General features: G+C 41.4%; 1 protein-coding gene across 9 annotated transcripts; it reads right to left on the bottom strand.

Moving 5' to 3' along the window:
• Positions 1-242: 242 nt before the first annotated feature.
• Positions 243-4,095, bottom strand: LOC103625915 (transcription factor bHLH49). Of its 9 annotated transcripts, none has more exons than XM_020537874.1 (11): positions 3,705-4,095; positions 3,540-3,608; positions 2,296-2,510; positions 2,120-2,211; positions 1,821-2,012; positions 1,674-1,739; positions 1,527-1,595; positions 1,360-1,431; positions 1,105-1,275; positions 931-1,018; positions 243-833 (listed from the first exon to the last, which is right to left on the bottom strand). In XM_020537874.1, the coding sequence occupies exons 3-11, from the start codon at positions 2,471-2,473 to the stop codon at positions 811-813; spliced, it is 951 nt and encodes a 316-aa protein (XP_020393463.1). In that variant the 5' UTR covers positions 2,474-2,510; positions 3,540-3,608; positions 3,705-4,095; the 3' UTR covers positions 243-810. The 9 variants fall into 9 exon arrangements, with proteins under 9 accessions (XP_020393463.1, XP_020393465.1, XP_020393467.1 ...); XM_020537876.3 differs by having other exon boundaries at positions 1,105-1,226; positions 1,323-1,431; positions 2,120-2,214; positions 3,705-3,922; XM_020537878.2 differs by having other exon boundaries at positions 1,105-1,226; positions 1,323-1,374; positions 2,120-2,214; positions 3,705-3,921.
• Positions 4,096-21,271: the final 17,176 nt, after the last annotated feature.

The raw sequence follows: 21,271 nt of genomic DNA, 5'->3' as shown, positions 1-21,271 counted from the left end.
GGATTAAATCCCCTCCTATTCAAAATTGAATAGGAGAGGATTTAATCCTCTTCAATCCCTTTCAATACCCTAGCAACCGAACAAGCCCCTATAGGGTTTTTAACCGCGAGCAATGTTGCCATCCCTACTTGAAACTTCCGACAGAAAATAGAACAAAACCACTTGAGATAGGATCGCCTTCTGCCACCTACTAGCCAGTGCAGTGAAGTTTGCAAATAAATCTTCCGAAAAACGAAGAAACAGAAAAGGACCAGGTTGGAGGCTTGCACCAAGTGCCAGCTCCCATTCAGTTTTACTGTTTTGATAACATAAATATGGCAATCTCCTACTATTTCTACTAAAATTATGATCACACGTTTGAAATAACAAGTATTAACAATAATGAGTTTCCTTCCATTGCATGATGAAACCTTACATTGCATGTTCCATGGAATTTCCGACAAAGAGGCTTCAAACTCTGCATTTTTGTACCTACTATTCCATTCTAGTATGTTGGCCCATCAGCATTCAGCACCTGGTCCCTAGTTCCAACAAGCTTCTGCCATTGGATTTCATGGATGGTAATAGGTTTCCATCCCAATTTCCACAGGCCAAAACACAGCAGAAATTTACAGTGGCATCAGTTTTCCAGCTCCAGCTGTACATGATCCTCATTTGCCGTACCATAAACAATGTGTCGCACAGTATGGAAGCAACAGAAGGAAACCGGCATGAATGGTTAGGCCTCCAGCTATACAAAAAAGACTCCACCCCGTGAGCGCTTTTCGACGATTCATGATTCACAGAACAATTCCGGAGCTATACAGAAGCTCACTGCTCGATCTTCATGGAGCCTGTAGAACACCGAAGGAGCATTTGTGTGATAATGGACGGATTACTAGGGACATTTGTATTTTTCAGGGAAGAGAATAGAGAGGATCATATAGATACCAGAGTTGTTGGTGCCGCTATCGGCTGCCACGCCAGGGTTGAAGTTCATCTGAGGCATATTCTGAAGTCCTTCCCACATAGAAGGTATCTGCATTAGAGGTTCACAGAGGCCCATCACCTCTTCAATCAGATAATATATATGAACCTTCATGTCATGAAATAAACTGCAATTACATGGTTCATTGTTGACGCGTCGTGAATAGCTCCGTGCAAAACATCAACGGGATTGGCAATGGTGCACATCAATTCTGGCTGCATGATTCCTTGGTTAAATGGGCCAGTAAGGCCGCTTGATCCTGGTTCGACTCCATAGAAAGCAAGATGTCTGTCTTGTGAAAGCAGCATCTGCAAGCAACAATTTACACTGAACAAAGCATATTTAAAAATAACACCTAGAGGGAGATATGGTGATCGAGTGGGTGGCTTTACTTGTTTGGATATGATCTGCTCAATGTCAAAGCCAAGCTCGGGGTTAACAGTTGCGAGTTTCATTGACAAGAACTGCAAGCTCGAAACTGTATTAGAATACTGGATATATACTAACAAGATGCCACATATATTCCAAAACAATTCAGCTACAGATGCACTAACACTACCTCGACTTGTCGTTGCAATGACTGCACATAGTTGATAATCTCATCGAGCATGACTGCCTTGCCAGTGATCTATTCGAAAGAAATTTGTAATGTGTGGATTACACGAGTCTTTGGGAAGTTGCTCGCACCAAACAAAGGAGATGTTACCTTACTGCATCCAGGAACAAGATCTTGAAGAAGCTTCATCCTCTCACTTATCTTCTTTCTCCTCAGCTGCAGTTTCATTAACTTCAACTGTGTTAAAGATAATAAAGCAAACTTAACTGGTAGTTACTTATTATAAGAGAAATTTACTCTTTCTGCAAGGCTGTGGCTGTTAGTGGCTTGGCCTCGCTTTGCCCGGATATGAACATAGTCCTCTTTAGTACCATCACCATCAGAAGAATCTTCCTTGCTTTGCATTTTGGGCGAAATCTTTCGGTTCCCCTCCTCCACTGAATTCCTTTCTGGCTGAGGCGAACCTTTTGTTTGTTGATCACCTGCATCCTATATCCAACCATTACAGGACAGTCGGCATTACCATAAGGAACTATCAACATATAATTCTACACATCTAGATTAGATGAGGAAGTGAGCTCAACAAGAAATCTTACGTGCAACAATGTGACACAGTCCTCCACTCCTTTCCTCTTCTTCACAACTCCGCTATGCTCTTCACTCATCTGGATGTCCTGACTCAGTGTACCTGCTAGAATTATTATTGTTTCTATTAACTGCAGAATTTTCAGCTTCAGTAAGATCTACCAGACAACATGATAAAAAAACTAACCAGATGAAGATGGATACAACCCCAGTTTATCTTCTAAGCCCATGCCATAAGATCCAAACCCATACTGTCCATTATAAGCCATCTTTTGATGCACTGCAAAAGAATTCCAATTTGCATCGGAGAATTCTCTGCCACTATTTGCACTAGGACCTTGATCAGATTGCTGGCCTGAGTACATCTCCAGTTGTCCAGAAACACCAACGTTCCTCAATCACCTATTCAAGATAAATAGAAGGTAAACACTATGAATGAAACTACCACTACATTGCCCCAAAAGGACACACCAATTCAAAATAGTATCACCTCAACTGGTAACCCTAACAAAGTTGAAAAGCAACAAGTCCCTTCAAGAATAAGCACACTATCCCAAACTACAGATAAAAAGACGGGCAAAAAGAACCATCCACCGTCCAGGCAAAGGCCTGCTGGAACTGCATTACAGCTGGAGAAGACATGCTTCACCTATAGCCTTTGGGAACAAACAAAATCTGCAACAGGCCATAGAAGCACACAGTCTAGAAAGTGAAACTTTAAACCCAGTGCATAAAATAGGAGGAGAGACAGTAGAAATAACCCCATTATTAAGCAAACATCAGTCATGAACTGAGTCTTTTGGAGCAAAGCGAATGAGATGGAAAAGAGTAAAAACACCAAAGCTAATTGGGAACAGGAAAAGCCAACCATTTCTTCAAGAATCAGGCAAGGGTCATGTTTCACCAGATGAAGAACACGCAAACAGGTTTGGAACTAACCAAGAAGTGTTGTCTCCTTTAGGATATGGCTAGGCAGCTGCCCCTAAGAAGCTAAAAGAGCTCCTAGTAACGCTGCCGGGAATTTTGAACTAAGGGGCCTACTTGGGCGAGTAAAATCACGGGACTAGCATCTTCAGGAGCGCACGGAAAGCATGAAGCGGCCTCCAAAGAAGGCTGTCGATCACTTTATAATTTCTTCATAATCTTGGAAATAACAGCAAATGTGAAATGAAAGTTTGGAGAAATACTTTCGCATCACCAAAACTCACAGAAGCAAGAAGGGGACAAGAGGGCAAGCTGAACTGGTGAGAGCGTGAGGCTATTTGAATGCGTCGATGGCAGGAGTAGGATCTGCAAGAAATAACTAAGGCAGCGCTGAAGCTATCCGAGAGCAGGGGGGACGAAAGCAACCTTTGACTACTCTGTCGTGTAATGAGGTGGTGTAAAGATCTTGAAAGGAACAGGTGCCAAGATGTTCGAGACAATAACTACCTGAAAATTACCCCCACCGCGGAATCACATAAACCCTTCAACTTCAAAGAGGCCAGCCACCGATTTCACCTGCAATCGGAGACGAACACCATGAAGTAATCCAAGAACTCTCAATAGCTGCTAGATAATGTTTTTCTACTTTCCTTTCTTTTTTTGCAGAATTACCTGACGTTGGTGGGCATTGGAAAGAGAGCTCGGTTTCTTGGCCCTCCCCAAGTATGGATCGCAAATTTGACCGCGACGGTAGAGATTTTAAGGGCAGGAGGCGGAAACAAAAGGGCAAGACGGACGCAAAGCCTGCTGCTAAGTGGTGTTTGTTACCTGCCACTGATGTGCCTTCTTGCGCTCTGGCAGAGGGTTGTTAACCACTGCAACTGCCCCCTTCCTTTCTCTCTCCTCTCTCTAAAATATTTCCAAAACCTTAGTGTAAGCTAACAACACTTAATCAAAGTTAACAGCAGACTAGTGTACTATTAGGAGTAGTTTACTGCCTGCTCTACTTTAGTATACAAAGATTAGCTGTAGTAAGGAGAAAATAAAGCAGGGAGTAAAAAAAACAGTGTATGACTCTCACCTACCCAGCCTTGCATACCCTCAATGTCCTGTGGGCCCCAGTTTCATGTGCACTGGTACTGTTGGATATTTATATATTATTTATAGCTTGTTATTTTATTATTTATCCAATGGGTACATAGCCGCAAGTTTGAACAAACCAGGTAGCAGTGCTAGGCAACTGTAAACAGCGGTTGAGAAAAATAAATGAACAAATGTCAGTCAAATCATTCAATGGTTTATGGAGTTTATTTTAAGCTTTTTTTATAGTATGTTTGAAATTGTAGGTGTAGCACAGGAGCACTGTTGCTAGTACTGCTGCTACTGCTTTTCAAAGATAAATTATGATGGCTTTGTTTATAAGGGTAGGGGGTGCTTCTCTTCCACACCAAGTTCTGAATGAGCCATATCTCTCTTTTTAACTGACATGCTGCCATCTGTTTGTACACTTGGTCTTTTTCCTCATCCCTGCCAGCTTACCTACAGCCATCCTCTCTTCTCTCTCTCTCTCTCTCTACACACCCCATGAAAAAGAAACAAGGATGGAGAGAGAAAGAGAGGGAGAAGGTGAGCAAAAAAACATAAGGAATCTTGTAATCTTTTCACCTTCTTGTCCTCTACAGTCTGAAAATGCAGGACACTAGCTGGATTTGTGGGATATGGTCAAAGCATGCACTGTAAGGCATCCTGCTGCTTGCTTGCCTGCTTCGGTGTGTCTCCGTCTCCACAAGATCTTTCTCTCTTTGCATCTTCCTTTATAGTACCCAAAAAAAAACTTACCAGTACATGGTGATGGTCTGATGGAATGACTTCAGCGTCAATCAAATCACATACACAGACACAGCTTAAAAAGTTCGATCACTCTCCATGTCACAGAAAAGAAAAGATTTTGCTCCACTGGTCAGATTGGGGAGAGAAATGAAGGTGCAGATACAGCTAGGCACCTACTTCTGTTCTGCATCCCAATGAGAGAATCTGGGAGACTTGTATTATGTGTCGGTGTGATTGGTTGTTTACATGCTTGCTTTGCACTAACCTAAGCAGGCATATATACTTAATACAACACTTCACTCCAAATCGCCTGTTTTTAATGTTAGAACCATTGGCTGGTACTGTTGGCCTGTTCCCTTGTTCTTGCGGAGGACCAGAGAGTGATGCAAGCTGTGTCCTTACCTTCTTCACAATTCGGTATCCATTTTTTTTTTCTGGAAATGCTTGCCTTTTAGTTTACTGACGATTATAAATGTCTGTTTCCATTGACAGGACAGGACTTCGTATTAAATCTAATTGAGCGAGAAATGGAGTGATTTTTGTATCAAACTGAGTAGATTAGGTCAGACGTGTGACTGTTTCAGTGGACGAGCAAAAGAATAGGGCCTGAGCAAAGTAGTCATGGTCTAGTTCACGCGGACCAAGTGTGCTAGTGTACTAGGCTTGGTGACATCATGAGCTTGTTCGCTGCGGCTTGCTGCGGCTGCAATCCGGCTGCGGCTGCGGCTTCTACAGTATTTTTCTCTCTATGGATTGCAGCTGCAGCAATCCAAACAGCTGCAACAGTGTCGGCTTGTAGCCAGCCGAACACGCCCATGCTCGTGCTAGGCAGAGTCCACAGGTCGCTTTTAAAATCATTCTCATGTTCCAACAATCTACTCATAGACAATTACAAAAATACGTACCTACGAGGGCTTTTGTATTAGGAACATGTACGAGTTGCTCTTTTCGTTCAGTAGGGGCCTGTCTCCGTGTTCTTTCAAGAAGAAGAAAAATGCTGCATATTTGAAATGAAATCACCAATGCAAACTTCCATTTCGACTCCGGTTGTTAAGGACTAGTTTTGGAACCTCATTATTCCAAAGGATTTTTTATTTTTTTAAAGAAAATTAGTTCATTTTTCTTTTGGAAAATAGGAAACCCTCGGAAAAATAGAGCTCCCAAACTCGCTCCAATAGAGCTAGATTCTTAAGATTTTGGACAATTGTTTTCGGTTAGACCTTCGATTGATCTACTCTTCATTATAGTTCTTTCTTTCAAAAAGCAATCGACAAGATATTTACCAAGTATGTGTTAACCTTAATACTACATAATCATAAGCTCAAGCTTAGGAGTTAGGGACTTGAGTAAGCATCATTTCCTCTAATCCAAAAAAACTGTCTAAAGCACATTTGACAGTATATGAGGGCTTCGACCCAAATGTATTACAATGCTTGATCAATGAAGTCTATCTTTGATTGATTAATAAGCAAAGATTTTTTTAAAACATTTTTGTAATTAAATACTCTGTGTCATTGATTATAAATCACACGGTGATGATATTTTAAATACAACCTCTTGTTTGTGTTTCAACGCAAATAACTATTATTTGAAAGGCCTTATAAAAGATTTATAACGGTAATTGTATGGTTGCACTAATACATCTGACTGTACAGGATATGTCCTTCAGTTGTTTTATTATTTAATACATACACTACTACAGCACACCTCTGTACAGGCGGTCTGGTTCGCCACTACACAGGCGGTTCCAGGAACCGCTTGTGGTGCACCGCCTGTGATGTAAAACAACATCACAGGCGGTCAATCAAAAACCGCCTGTGAAAAACACAGATCACAGGCGGTCCAGTTCAACGGAACCGCCTGTGATAGACACACATCACAGGCGGTTCAGTTCAAAGGAACCGCCTGTGATAGACACACATCACAGGCGGTTTTAATTATAAGCCGCCTGTATTTCCCAGATTCATATACAAAAGCAGATTCATATATATTTTCCAGATTCATATACAGAAACAGAATTAATAACAGATTCAAACACAGATTCAAACACATATTCATCATACAAAGATTCAAACATCCCCATATATAGCAGGTTCCATACACAGATTCATCCACATATATATCAAGTTCCATCATACACAGATTTATACACATCAAGTTGCATAACAACTCAACATCTCAAAGTTCCATAGACATCTCAAAGTTTCATAAACATCTAAAGTTCTAACTAAAGACCTAAACACTGTGTGATATTGTGTACAAACTTAGTTCTGGGAATTTTTGCAAATTTCCATTTACATTGTAGAATAGCCCTTGTTGATGAAGAACTTCACGGCGCATAAAGTAAAGCAAGTCTCTTACAACCTTAGCCACGCCGGTGGAAACCATATCTCTTTCTAACCATTCAGCATTGATCTTAGATTTAGGAACCTGCAATGAAAGCAAAAAGCAATCGGTGCTAAGAGTAATGTGATGAGCAACAATATAACATAAAAATTGCAATATAGACAATGATAGCGAACTTACATCCTCACGGTTGACCATGTAATGGAAGGTGACACGACACCATTCGCATACATAATAACCGCACAGGACAGTACCCGGAGGTTGTTTGTCACCATATGGAAATAATGATATTGACAAATTAGGCTTGTCCTCTGGATGTTCGCCGCCAAGATCTTTCCAATAAAAACGGTATGCACTGCATATAAGAATAGCATTGTGAGATTAAGAATACATTTGTTAAGATGTAATAAGTACAAGTGTGCAATAATAATCATACTTCTCTAAAATCTTCAAGAAGTCATTATATGTAGCCTTTTCCATTCTCAGTGAGTCGAAGACCACGACTTTACCATCCTTTGGCCAGATCATGATACAAATGTAGTGGTCACTATATAGACATAGACGAAAACACATGTTAATATCACGATTGCCATAATTTATAGTTCAAAATTAAACCATGTCGATAACTTACTTAAAGTGGTGCAGAGCTATTATTAAGTCCTTGCCATGTTGTACATGATTGTACATGGCTCGTCCAATGTATGCCGCCATTACCTTCATTTTCTTTCTCTGATTCTGTTTGACGGCTTTCTCAAATTCAGCATCGTCCAAGTCTTTGTATTCTTCTCCTTGCCTCCGAGCAACTACTTTGTAGCGAGCTTGGGATATCATCAACGGGTCAAGAAACCCTGTCTTAAGTTGTTTCTTCTTATCATCCATGTATTGCATCCTACGTGTGATAGTGTTAATCGTTAGACTCTCGTTTATGTGTGCGTGTACAAAACTAACAAATATGAAAGTTTAGAGGTACTTACAAGCAGAAGAGGGTTAAGTAGTTCGTTTCCATCCTTTGTCGGTGGTACAACGACCAGAGATCGTCAAAGAATAAATGCCGCACAGGATTTATATGATCATTGCTCCAAAATGCATCTTCTGGCACAACAAATGTGAATTCCTCGAGTTTGTATTTGTTGTTAGCCACCATGTACCACTCATGCATTCTAATCTCCGGAGTCGACAACTTAGAAAGTTGCACCGTCGTTAAGAACGGCCTCCCATTCACAAATTTAGGAGGAACATCCTCCTTCTTGTATACCGAGATATTGGTTTTAAGACGTAATGATTCTCGAGTATGAATCATTCCATCTTCTTCCCATACTTCGAAATTGTCTATTTGGGCCGGCCGTGTGCCTACTCCATGAGATGCTGATACTGCTTTTGATTGATTAGTCATAACTCTCTGCAATTTATGCAGGTAGCGTGCCACTGATTCTGACGGTTTCTTGACATCGTCTGTGGCGATTCGCTTATGAATCTTCTTTGAAATAGTTGGCCCTTCAACATTGGTGCCAACCTTTGGTTCCTTTTTTATGTTGACGTCGACATTCAGAGGAACAATTTTGTCTACGCCCCCCTCGTCGAGTTCCTTCGCAAGAGGCGATATGATTGTTTCAACGATTTTTTGGAGGTCGGTGTCATATCTTCCTGCACCATGGGGTGTGGAATGATCGAACTAGCTTTTTGTTGCATTGGTGTTGAATTCGGCTCATCACCAAACTTGATGTCGCGTCGATGCCAAAGGACCAACTCGTTAATTGCCTCATGCAAAGTTATGATCCCCTCAACTGGAAAATCTATCTCCCAATCTTCACAACCATTGTCTGTGATTTCTAGAACTTCGACCACAGCATAGTGTGGCGGGACAGGATTGTCCTTGTAGTTAACAAGTCCTGGTTTTACCAAACCAGTAGCAGCTTGCTTTGTTTTTGTCCCAGATCGATTGATTGGAATATGAAGAAAGCAAGGCTTGTCCTCAACAATATCGTCTACAGGGTACTTGGTCAAGTCTTGCATAGATCCAACGCTGCTAGGGACTATAGGTGGACTCATGTGGCTTGGCTTGAGTTCAAATGATATGCATTCTGTTTTCTTCATTTTGTTCATCACGGCATTAATAGCCTTTTGTACCCTTTCATCAATAGTCTCTTCAAGGGTCCTTTTCGACCTCTCGTGTTTCCTATATGACGACGCATACTCTGGAAACGCCTCTCTCCAGGAAATCTTAGAAGAGATTCCCCGAGCCCGTCCAGTGTGTTCAGGATTGCCTAGGGCTATAGTTAGTATGTCATTCTCCCTCCGAGGCTTAAATTCTCCTTTTTTCTCTTATCTGCATATTCTTGAATTTTTGACGAAACTTCGCCTACCAATTCTGGATGCACAAGTTTGCCGTCCTCACTCAAACCTGCTCGAGCTAAGATCCAACGAATAGCTCTCTCATCGATATCTTTTAATATTGGGTCCAAAGTGCCGTTAGTTATAGCTTCCTCGATAATCTTGTTCCACTGCACAACTTTATGGTGATATCCGCTTGACCCCAGGCGATGGGGGTGTTTGTTCATCTTCGCTCTCTGAGAATTAGTTTCGCCCAGTTCTTTGGCCTTCAGTTCGGTCTTCTGACGAACAAATTCCTCCCACTGAGCTTGAGTGATTTTCCCCATTTTCTTGGGCGGAGGAACCTTATTCTTCTTAACAAAGTCCCTATTCATCTCGGCCTTCCACCCACGAAACATCTTGGCCATAGCAGAGAGCATCGACTTCCTTACTGCATCCTCTGTGCCTTTTGGGAACTTGAATGACTCAGACAACTTAGCCCATAGCTTGTTGCGGGTGTCTTCATCTAAATCCTTCCATTTTTGAAGTGTGATTGGCACTATATCTCTAACAGTAGCCCCGCAGGAATTTCGAAACTTTGTAACCACGTTTAGTGGTTCTTCAGGAAACCCCTCTGCATTTAGTTTTGTTACATACATAACTGCACCTTCTTTCATCTGATTTGGACCTCGTCGCCCTCGTTTCCGCTTATGTGAAACGGATGATTCAGGCATCGGAGCATCCTCCGTGTTTCGTGTAGAAGATGCATCCTCTTTCTTCTCTTCATTTGAAATCTATATAGTGAAAAAATTAATGGCCTTTCATATATGAACATTATTTTACAATATAGTCGATATATTTCTATTTACCTCTTCATCGTTGGGAATATAGTCGGCATCAAGCTCATCTGATGTTTTTTTCTTCCTTGGAGGTATAGGAGTACAAGGATTGTCGTCACTAGAACTATCCTCCCCGCTCCCTTCACTGGAGCTGCTCGTTGTCTGCCATTCAAGTTTGGTCGCGTCTTCATCAACTTTGTTAGACGCACCGGTGCAGACCACATCCATACTAGGCTGCTCGTTGTCTGCCATTCAAGCTGGTTCCATCGATAAAGGGATATACTGTTAGTCTGATATACTGGTTCCATCAATAAGGGAACTTGGAGAAAAGGCACTTTCCAATGCAGTTAGACAGAGAAGGCATGGCTGTGATGTTATAATGCTGAAGGACCCCAAGAAGAGATTATACCCTATAGTCTACCACCTCTCGTTATTTGTGGGCTTCACCGAGGGCGGGAAACATTTGGTGACATCAAACGACCTTCGGGCTGGGGACGTCTGCGAGCTTGTTAAGGGGCCAGACGATGGTGAGCCGGTGTACTCTGTCCGGATGTGTGGTCACAAAATTTAAAGCCGCCCCGGCTTCATCTGTGCGCTTCTCTTCTCTTATGTCGGCTACTAAGATCACTTAGCACCCCACCTAAGAGAAGAGAAGCACACACATGCAGCCGGGGCAGCTTTTAATTTTGTGACCACACATCCGGACATAGTACACCGGCTCAACATCGTCTGGCCTCTTAACAAGCTCGCAGACGTCTTCAGCCCGAAGCTCGTTTGCTATCACCAAATGTTTCCAGCCATCGGTGAAGCCCACAAATAACGGGAGGTGGTAGACTACAGGGTTTAATCTCTTCTTGGGGTACTTCAGCATTATAACATCACAGCCATGCTGAAGGACCCCAAGAAGAGATTAAGCCCTGTAGGACCCCAAGAAGATATTAAGCCCTGTGGACTACCACCTCCCGTTATTTGTGGGCTTCACCGAGGGCAGGAAACATTTGGTGACATCAAACGACCTTCGGGCTGGGGACGTCTGCGAGCTTGTTAAGGGGCCAGACGATGGTGAGCCGGTGTACTCTGTCCGGATGTGTGGTCACAAAATTTAAAGCCGCCCCGGCTTCATCTGTGCGCTTCTCTTCTCTTATGTCGGCTACTAAGATCACTTAGCACCCCACCTAAGAGAAGAGAAGCACACACATGCAGCCGGGGCAGCTTTTAATTTTGTGACCACACATCCGGACATAGTACACCGGCTCACCATCGTCTGGCCTCTTAACAAGCTCGCAGACGTCTTCAGCCCGAAGCTCGTTTGCTATCACCAAATGTTTCCAGCCATCGGTGAAGCCCACAAATAACGGGAGGTGGTAGACTACAGGGCTTAATCTCTTCTTGGGGTCTACACACTTAAGATTGTAGGAGCTAGTGCTCAACTACTAGCATCTATAGATATGGACACAAGTCCAAATTTGGTGCTACTCGGCACCATCGATATCACTAGAAAAAAAATTAAGTCCAAATTTGGTGCTACTCGGCACCATAGATAAGGCAGGGATCAGAGGGAAAACAAGGATGTGGCTTATAGGGCAAAAAGAGGGGTCCAAATAACATTGTCATGGCTATGAACAAGTCAAAGATGGGAGATAAGAACAAGTCTTATAACATAGGGTTGGGAAGCAAAGATAGGTAGTCAAAAAACTAAGAAGGGAGATAAGAACAAGTCTTATAACATAGGGAGATAATAACATTGCCATGGCTATGTACTTCCATGATGTATGTGGCCATAAACACTAAAAATAGACTTGTTTCCCCAATCACTATGGAGATTTTCTACCAAGAAGGGGTCCTAGTAGTTGCATCAACTATCCATGACAAAATTCTTCATAAGCATAATTACCAACATTTAATCACAAGGGATACAAGCTACTAAAGCAAAAATGGTGACCTTAACAAAATATGTAAGTGAAAACACCAACAATATAAGCATAATGACCAACATTACCAATATAAGATTAACAATAATTAAGGCAGGGGTCCTAGTAGTTGCATCAACTATCCATGACAAAATTCTTCATAAGCATAATTACCAACATTTAATCACAAGGGATACAAGCTACTAAAGCAAAATTGATGACCTTAACAAAATATGTAAGTGAAAACACCAACAATATAAGCATAATGACCAACATTAACAATATAAGATTAACAATAATTAAGGCAGGACTAGCAAAAACAAGTAATCAAGGCATGAATTTTTAACAAGTAATTAAGGCATGATCAAGGAGTGCACCGAGGGCTCGGAGATGGGCACGGCGGCGCACTCGGCGCTCGGGCTCGAGGACGGGGACGGCGGCGCTTGGCCTCGGAGACGGTGGCGCTTGGGCTCGGCGGCGCTCGGGCTCGGGGACGGGGAAGGGGACGGTGGCGCACTCGGAGATGGGCTCGGCGGCGCTCGGGCTCGGGGACGGGGTGGAGGGCGCCTCGGAGACGGTGGCGCTCGGGGACGGGGACGGGCGCCCAGCTCGGAGACGGTGGCGGTTGGGCTCGGGCTCGGCGACGGCGTGGAGGGCGCTCACGGCTCGGAGAACGGGGACGGGAACGGCGGCGCAGCAGCCTGGCGGCGTAGTATCAGCTCCGGGCGAAAACACTAAACCCTAAGCCACCGTACCGACGCTTTTATATAGTAAACACATCACAGGCGGATTTTAAGAAAAACCGCTTGTGATGTATAACATCACAAGCGGTTTTCTATGTCGACCGCCTGTGATATGTAAACATCACAGGCGGTCGGAATAGAAAACCGCTTGTGATGTTATACATCACAAGCGGTTTTTCTTAAAATCCGCCTGTGATGTGTATGTAGTATAAAAGGCTCGGTTCCAGCGCAGGAACCCTAACTTCCGGAGCCCGACGCCGCTAGGCTGCACACTACTGTAGCGGCGGCGGATTTTTTTGATCTACGGGGAGAAGGTTTTGTTTTTGATTTTCGGGCTTGATTTCAAGAGTTTATGCATATATATGATCTCCGTTTGTTTTATTTCTCATTTTGATACGATTTTTTGCCTCAATTTTGTAATATAGACCGGAATTGAAGAAAAACTCAGGAATTCCAAGATTTAGACTTGTAGTTGATCTGATTTAAAGATTTTTTTTGAAGAGTTGTCTCACCTCAAGGTACCTATATTGCTGCAATCTTGTTTCATTTTCATGCACATTAATTCGTTCATGATTTAGGGATTAAATTCAATTAATTAGGGATATTTTAAAAAATTTTGTCTCATGTACTAGGTACATCTCGATATGATCTTGTTTCACTTTCATGAACATTTATTTTTTCATGTTACATCTCGATATTGACGTTACTCAATATAGGGATAGGTAATGGCGGACCGAGGTTGGATGTACAATGTGCCAAGACCACATCCGTCGTACATTCGAAATTTGAGAAGCTTTATTGAAGCGGCCAACAAGCACGCGAATTTGCAAAAGAGCAAGGAGATATTATGTCCATGCATCGATTGTGATAATAAGATAGCTTGGAGAGATATAGGAGTAATCCAATCACATCTGCTAAAAAGAGGGTTTAAAAACAATTACACGATATGGTCAGAACATGGTGAGTTGGATCCGTGTGAAGTGCCTGGTAATGACGAGAGAGTTGTCGGAATTTTAGATCTTAAAGTTGATGGTGAAGTGGATAATGTGGATGCTAATCAAGAATTTGAAGAATTTGATTGTGAAGAGATGTTGCGCCATATGGAACCAGAAATGTTAAGTTCTGTGGGATCGCAGAAAGGGCTATCTAAAATGGAGGGACTGGAAAGTGCCTCAAAAGAACCTTTATATGATGAATCAAAGGGTTGTGACAAAGAGTTTACTACACTGCGTACAGTTCTAGAACTTCTGAAGTTGAAGGCTAGCGCCGGATGGTCTGATACTAGCTTCACAGATCTTTTGAATTTTCTGTCTCAATTACTACCAAAACCCAACAAACTACCAACAAGCACTTATAAAGCGAAGAAGCTTATATCTCCCATAGCTCTGGGTGTGCAAAAAATTCATGCATGTCCGAACCATTGTATTCTGTATCGTGGCGATTTTGAGAACGCATCAAGATGCCCAGTTTGCAATGTCAGTCGATACAAGAAGAGCTACAATCAAGACTGTGTAAAAAAAATTCCCGAAGAAAAATAAAAACAAGAAATCCACTATTGGACCTGAAAGTGACGATGACACTTTTGATGACATGGATGGGAAAAAGAAGTCAAAGAACCCAGCTTTGGTGATGTGGTATCTTCCAGTAATTGATCGCTTAAAACGTTTGTTCTCAAACCCTAGGGAGGCTGAGCTTATGCGTTGGCATGCTGAAAATCGCAAGCAGAATAACAAACAGATTCGACACCCTGCTGATGCATCACAATGGAAAAATTTCGATCTTATGTATCCTGAGTTTGCCAAAGAAACCAGAAATGTAAGATTTGCTTTGGGTACAGACGGAATGAATCCATTTGGTGAAAAAAGAAGTGTACATAGCACCTGGCCCGTGACTTTAACGATGTACAACCTTCCATCATGGTTGTGTCACAAAAGAAAGTATATTATGTTGACTATTCTTATTCAAGGTCCGAAATCAGCTGGTGTTGATATTGATGTGTTCCTAGAACCTCTTATGGAAGATATGACAAAGCTCTGGAATGAAGGAGTTAGAATATGGGATGAGTATTGTCGTGAGTATTTCAACTTAAGAGCAATTATATTTGTTACCATACATGATTCTCCCGGTGGCGCCACACTATCAGGGCAAAAGACTAAAGGAAAGAATGGTTGTGTAGTGTGCGTCGATGGAACTGCTTCCATGTACCTTAAATCATCCAAGAAGTTGGTGTTCATGGGACACAGACGGTTCTTGATGAAGCAGCATAAGTACCGAAAGATGAAAGAGGAATTTAACAATCAACTGGAAAGTGAAGGTGCACCAAAGCCTTATAGTGGGAAACTTGTTTTTGAAATTGTAAAGAACATTCATGTTGTATTCGGAAAGGGAAAAAACAAAGGAGAAAAGAGAAAGAGAACTGGCCCTTCAACTTACACAACTTTCAAAAAGCAATCAATATTTTTCAAGTACCTCCCATACTGGAAGGATATGGAAATTTGCCACAGCATTGATTTGATGCATGTAACAAAAAATGTTTTTGACAGCATCATTGGAACCTTGTTGGGCATGCCGAGTAAGACAAAAGACGGACTTAAATCACGCAATGATCTAGTAGATCTTCAAATCAGACCGGAACTTCATCCAGTGGATAGTGGCAAAGGGAAGCCTTACCTCCCCCCAGCTAGCTACAACTTGTCAGTTGAGGAGAGAACAAAGATTTGCAAATGTTTGCGTGGGGTCAAAGTGCCCACAGGTTTCTCATCCAATATCAGCAGACTAGTCAGGATGAAGGACTTGTCTCTATTTGGCTACAACTCTCATGACTGTCATGTGATGATGACGGTGTTCCTCCCAATTGCGGTAAGAGCCCTCAAAACAGAGCATGTCAAAGTTGTCATCACACGCTTGTGTTACTTTTTCAATACGGTTTCACAAAAAGTAATAGCTTTAGAAGACTTGGACTATCTAAAGGCATACATCATCGAGACTATGTGCAAGCTTGAAATGTGTTTTCCTCCATCATTTTTTGATATGCAAGTACACCTAATCATACATCTCGTGGATCAGATAAAAATATTAGGGCCACTATATTTACATCATATGTTTCAGTTGGAGCGATACCTGGGGAGTATTAAAAGGTTATGTGCGAAATCGCGCTCACCCAGAGGGTTCAATCATGGAGGGATACACTACAGAAGAAGTGATTGAGAGCTGTATAGATTACATCAGTGACGGAACAATGATAGGTGTGCCTGTACCTAAACATGAGGGTAAACTATGTGGGAGAGGGAGAATGGGCAAGAAAACTTTTCACGTTGAGGATTACAAGCTAGTACATTGTGCTCATGGTAGTGTACTACAACATCTCACGATAGCCGAGCCTTACATAGAGGAACACCTGAATGAGCTTCGTAAAGAAAATCAGAACCGCACAGAGGACTGGATCATGAGGGAGCACAAACATCGTTTCAGCGAATGGTTAATGGACAAAAACATCCCATTCGGAGACTCTTCGGATGAGAAAACAATGAAGAATTTGGCTTCTGGGCCATCGTGTTTTGTGACATCATGGCAAGCATATGACATCAATGGGTACACATTCTACACTAAATCAAAAGACATGAAAAGTGTTGCACAAAATAGCGGTGTTCGTATCGATGCTTTTGACCTACATGGACAGAAGACCACATATTTTGGATTCATAGAGGAAATATGGGAACTTGATTATGGCCCAAGCATGAAAATACCCTTGTTTAAGTGCCAATGGGTACAACATCCCGTGGGGGTGATAGTGGATAACTACGGACTCACACTGGTAGACTTAAAGAAAGTAGGATATAAAGATGACCCGTGGGTTCTCGCCGAATGTGTTGCACAAGTGTTCTATGTACTCGATCCAGCAGATGAGAAGATGCATGTAGTTATTTCTGGAAAGCAAAAAATTGTTGGAGTTGAGAATGTGGGAGACCAAGATGAGGAATACAATAAGTATGAAGAGATGTTCGTCTTTAACGGTCCAGAGAGAATCAAGCGTGTGGAAAAGAAAATTGATAAGAACTTATAGCCATACATGCGGAAAAATGGTAGTTCATGAAAAATTGTATGAATCAAATTGTATTTGTTATCATGTATGATCGACTATGAATTGTGGTTGCCAATTAATTTAAAATCTCTCTAGTTATCTATGTGTGCTATTATAATTCATTTAAATTGTATTTGCATATTATTGTTAAAAATTAAATATTAATTCATTTAAATTGTATTTGCATATTTCTGTTAAAAATTAAAATTATTTTCATATTTAAATTGTATTTTCATAATTTTACAATCACAGGCGGTTTTGTCTTAGGGTCCGCTTGTGAAAAGGATAGAGCATCACAGGCGGTCCTAAACAAAAACCGCTTGTGATACTATTACATCACAGGCGTACTAAACCGCCTGGGACATCACAGGCGGTTTTCTAACCGAACCGCCTGTGATGTAAAAATCCTACCGCTTGTATAGAGCCAAATTGTACTAGTGATAGTAGGGGCGCAAGCTCCTCTAGAATTAAAAAAAACAAGTCATTTAGACGGAATGCTGACTTGTTTAGTCTCCACGGAGACGGTTGAGTTTGTGATCCAAATTCTGCATATGAACGTCCGTCGCCAGGAGGCTTGGGCCAAAGCGTCATCATTTTTACTCCTCTGGTAAGCCGTCATCTACGAACAACGTTCTGTAAACACTCCATATATATTGAAGGTTGTCTGACTAGCGCTCGTGGTTTTTCCCTTCGCATTGAAGGATTTTCCACGTAAATTTGTGTGTCGTGCTCTGAGATGTGTTGGTTGATCTACTTTGTTTTTTCTGCCGTTTCTACTAACAGGGACCATATGAGAAAAAAGAAAAGTGCTCATCAAATTCGCGGAGGCAGGGATGGGGAACCATCTCACGTCCTCGTTCCCCGTGTACCCACTATGTGAACTTCTTTAATCTTAATTAGTTTATTGACTTATTAAAATTATACTAAAAGCTCAATACATAGCCTATTATAAAAAGCAAACTAAATTCTAAAATCTATACATGTAACATTCGTGAAAGTAATTTATGGTTTTTATAAGGTTTGACCAAACTTGTCTTAACGACGTGTTTGTATATATGCTCAGATGGAGCTAGTATATATCTAGTTATCTAAACACAGATGCCATACTTTTTAGTTAGTTAGTTATTGTTTTTCTCGATGAAGATACGAGGTATTTTTAGTGTAGTTATTTAAAAGAATAAAAAACATGCGTCTAATTACACAAGTAGTTCCATACAGAGAGACGACATAGTATATGGGTAGAGAGTAAAGAAGAGTAGTAGTGCCATCAATTGACTTGGTTTCCATCTCGTGGTCGCTAAACCCGACCAGATGATTGCCGCAGACTATATAACCTATTAATGCAAGATCAACATCATGGTGAGCATGCGGCATGCAAGCATTGCATTGCATTCCATCGAGGCACACCGCACTCTCCGTTCCTGCGATCTCATTTGGGACGCTCCATCGATGATCGATCGGCCTTGATGAAGAGAGGCGGCGATCATGAATCATGATAGACCCCCCCACCCCTACCCCACGCGTGCCGTATCATACACTTCACCGTATATGGTTGAACCCCTAATCAATCAAGAGTGCTTAATTAGCAGTGTAGTCAATCACTAATGTCTCACCCCGTCCACTGCATGCAAAGAGGGACAGTCAGCTTTCACTCAAGGTATTATGGCCATTGATTGAGTTTGTTTCTATTTGCTCTTGGGAACCGGATGGCTACTGTAACCAAAGTTCATAATGGGATTGTTTGGTTCTTCTCACTAAAGATTAACATCGTAGTTTTAATGTCATTTACGAGTATTAGATATAGTCTAATTACAAAACTAATTACACGGATGAAAACTAAACAACGAGATGAATTTATTAAGTGTAATTAATTCATGATTACTGTAGCATCAAATCATAGACTAATTATGATTAATAGATCTGTCTTGCCATTTAATCCTCATTCATGTATTTAGTTTTATAATTAGACTATATTTAATATTTCTAACTGACATCCAAACATTCAATATAATGAGAGTAAAATTTAGTAGTCTTCGTCCAAATGGGCCCTTAAACAGTAACTCGCGGATGTGGCCGTCTAACAGGTTGTGCATGCGAGGTTGTGCATACGATCCCATAAAATGTCCGACTTCCTCCCATGTCCAAATGTCCAACTTCCTCCCATGTCGCGGATATTCTCGTGCTTGACTCCGTCGTAGATAGCACTGTATCCAACCATCATCATTCTTTCTCATATCATCAATATAGTTACTGAGTCACAATTCAAGTCCTTGCAAGATAGAATCTTTGATTTCATTAGGGCAAAACTCAGCAAGTTTGCGTACCTTATTTGCATCAAAAGAAGCAAACCGATCAGCTGGTCCTAGGCAAATTAGTATTCGTTTTAGCTATTAATTTTTACATCTATATTTAAATGAATGATAATAAATCTAGATACATATATAAAACACATACATCAAATATTGTATAAGTTCATTAAAACTCTAAAACAAATTTTAATTTAGGATATAGGGAGTACATAGTAATCATATTGACCACAGTTTTGTAACGAGAGCTCAACGAGTTTCACTGTCCTAGGCAAACCCTATCCGACCAATACAACGGATAGGTACGGACCATAATTTTTGACCCGTAATAATTTACGGGTCAGGTACAGACAATAATTTTGGATCCAAAATCTGACCCAATAAAAAAAACTCGACTCGACACGTCAAATAAAAAGTCACGGGTCAACCCAACCCGACAGTAAACACGGGTGATCATGCTAAATGGCTCACGGCCCGACCTTGTCTGATCCGAACCCGACGTTCACCGGAACCTTCGAACAGGTTAGCTGTGACCTCCGAATGACTGAATCTGTATCGCTTCTCTTCTAGCCGGCTGCAGCCGATTTTGACCGCCTGGGTTTCATCCAGGGTGTAGCACAGCCAGCCACCTGCAGCCACAACAGGAGCTTCGGGTCGGCATTCGTGCATGCGAGGACAGCATCTGTGGTTTGGGTACGGGAAGGCGATACTGCATTTTGACAGATACCGATACTGCATTTTCAGACTGCATTTTTTGCAGAAACTAGAACAAAATCATTCGCGGTACTACTGACACAAAACACGCTGGTTCTGTCGATGAAACTAAGCACACTGTTTGTCTGAAAGAAACATTTTTAGCTACTTGTATGACAGATCAGAGCATTCTACGTCAGACAAATCAACAACAAGGCGAATCAGCATTCTACGCCTCAAGTTTTGGAGGGGGGTTGGTCAGGTTGCTGCATTTCGAATTTTCTACAAAAAAGTTAGAAAACAGCACTAGCACCACTGCAACTCTCTCCCCACCGGACAGCCGAAACCAACAGAGAATATTACACACCATGATGAAACTTCGACAGCTAAACTATGGTGATGAAACGACTCCTTAATCACGACCGCAACTTCCAAAGCCTGCTTGTTGGGGTGGTGAAATGTCCTCACCTGAAAATCAAGTGTCACCGGAGTTGGATTTGGCGGCGGTGTCACCTCTGAAGCTGGCGGCGGTGAATCAGTTGTTAACAAAACAGCTGTATGTTTTGACCTTTTTTTAACACTATAGATAGGCGGTGCCATTTGCTGCTTGGATTCTGCACGAATTTAAGACATCTGCAGCAAATTTGAACTGTTTTTAATTCTTGTGCTTGCAATACGACACGATAAAACACACCGTACCATCAATGATAAGATCAATTTTATAGCTCCACTCAGACGCTGAATAACAGGACTACAGGAGATAGGATTTCTGATGTCAATAAAACTCGAACAGATTTCCATTAGGACCAACGATCCAAAATTTTTAGGGTTCAAAAATCATGTTGTTGCAGAATATATATATTTTCAATGAGTTTTCTATGCAAATAAAGGGTGAGGCCAAGAGGTATGTGGTGAAGGAAGATCTCAAGGTAAGGTAAGTTGCAAAATTATTGCACCAGTTTCAGTTTTGAGTCTTCTACATATAGTAGTAAATTGTGATATATTCTGCAACAACATGATTTTTGCAGAATATCATAATTGAATATATATATATATATATATATATATATATATATATATATATATATATATATATATATATATATATATATATATATATATATATATATTCGCTTCGATTAGAAGGTTAGAAGTGCAATCTGACCCACTTGAGAGATTGT

This window comes from Zea mays, chromosome 5 (genome assembly GCF_902167145.1).
Source record: "Zea mays cultivar B73 chromosome 5, Zm-B73-REFERENCE-NAM-5.0, whole genome shotgun sequence".
Taxonomy (NCBI): Eukaryota; Viridiplantae; Streptophyta; class Magnoliopsida; order Poales; family Poaceae; genus Zea; species Zea mays.
This window is presented reverse-complemented; position numbering and strand designations above follow the sequence as displayed.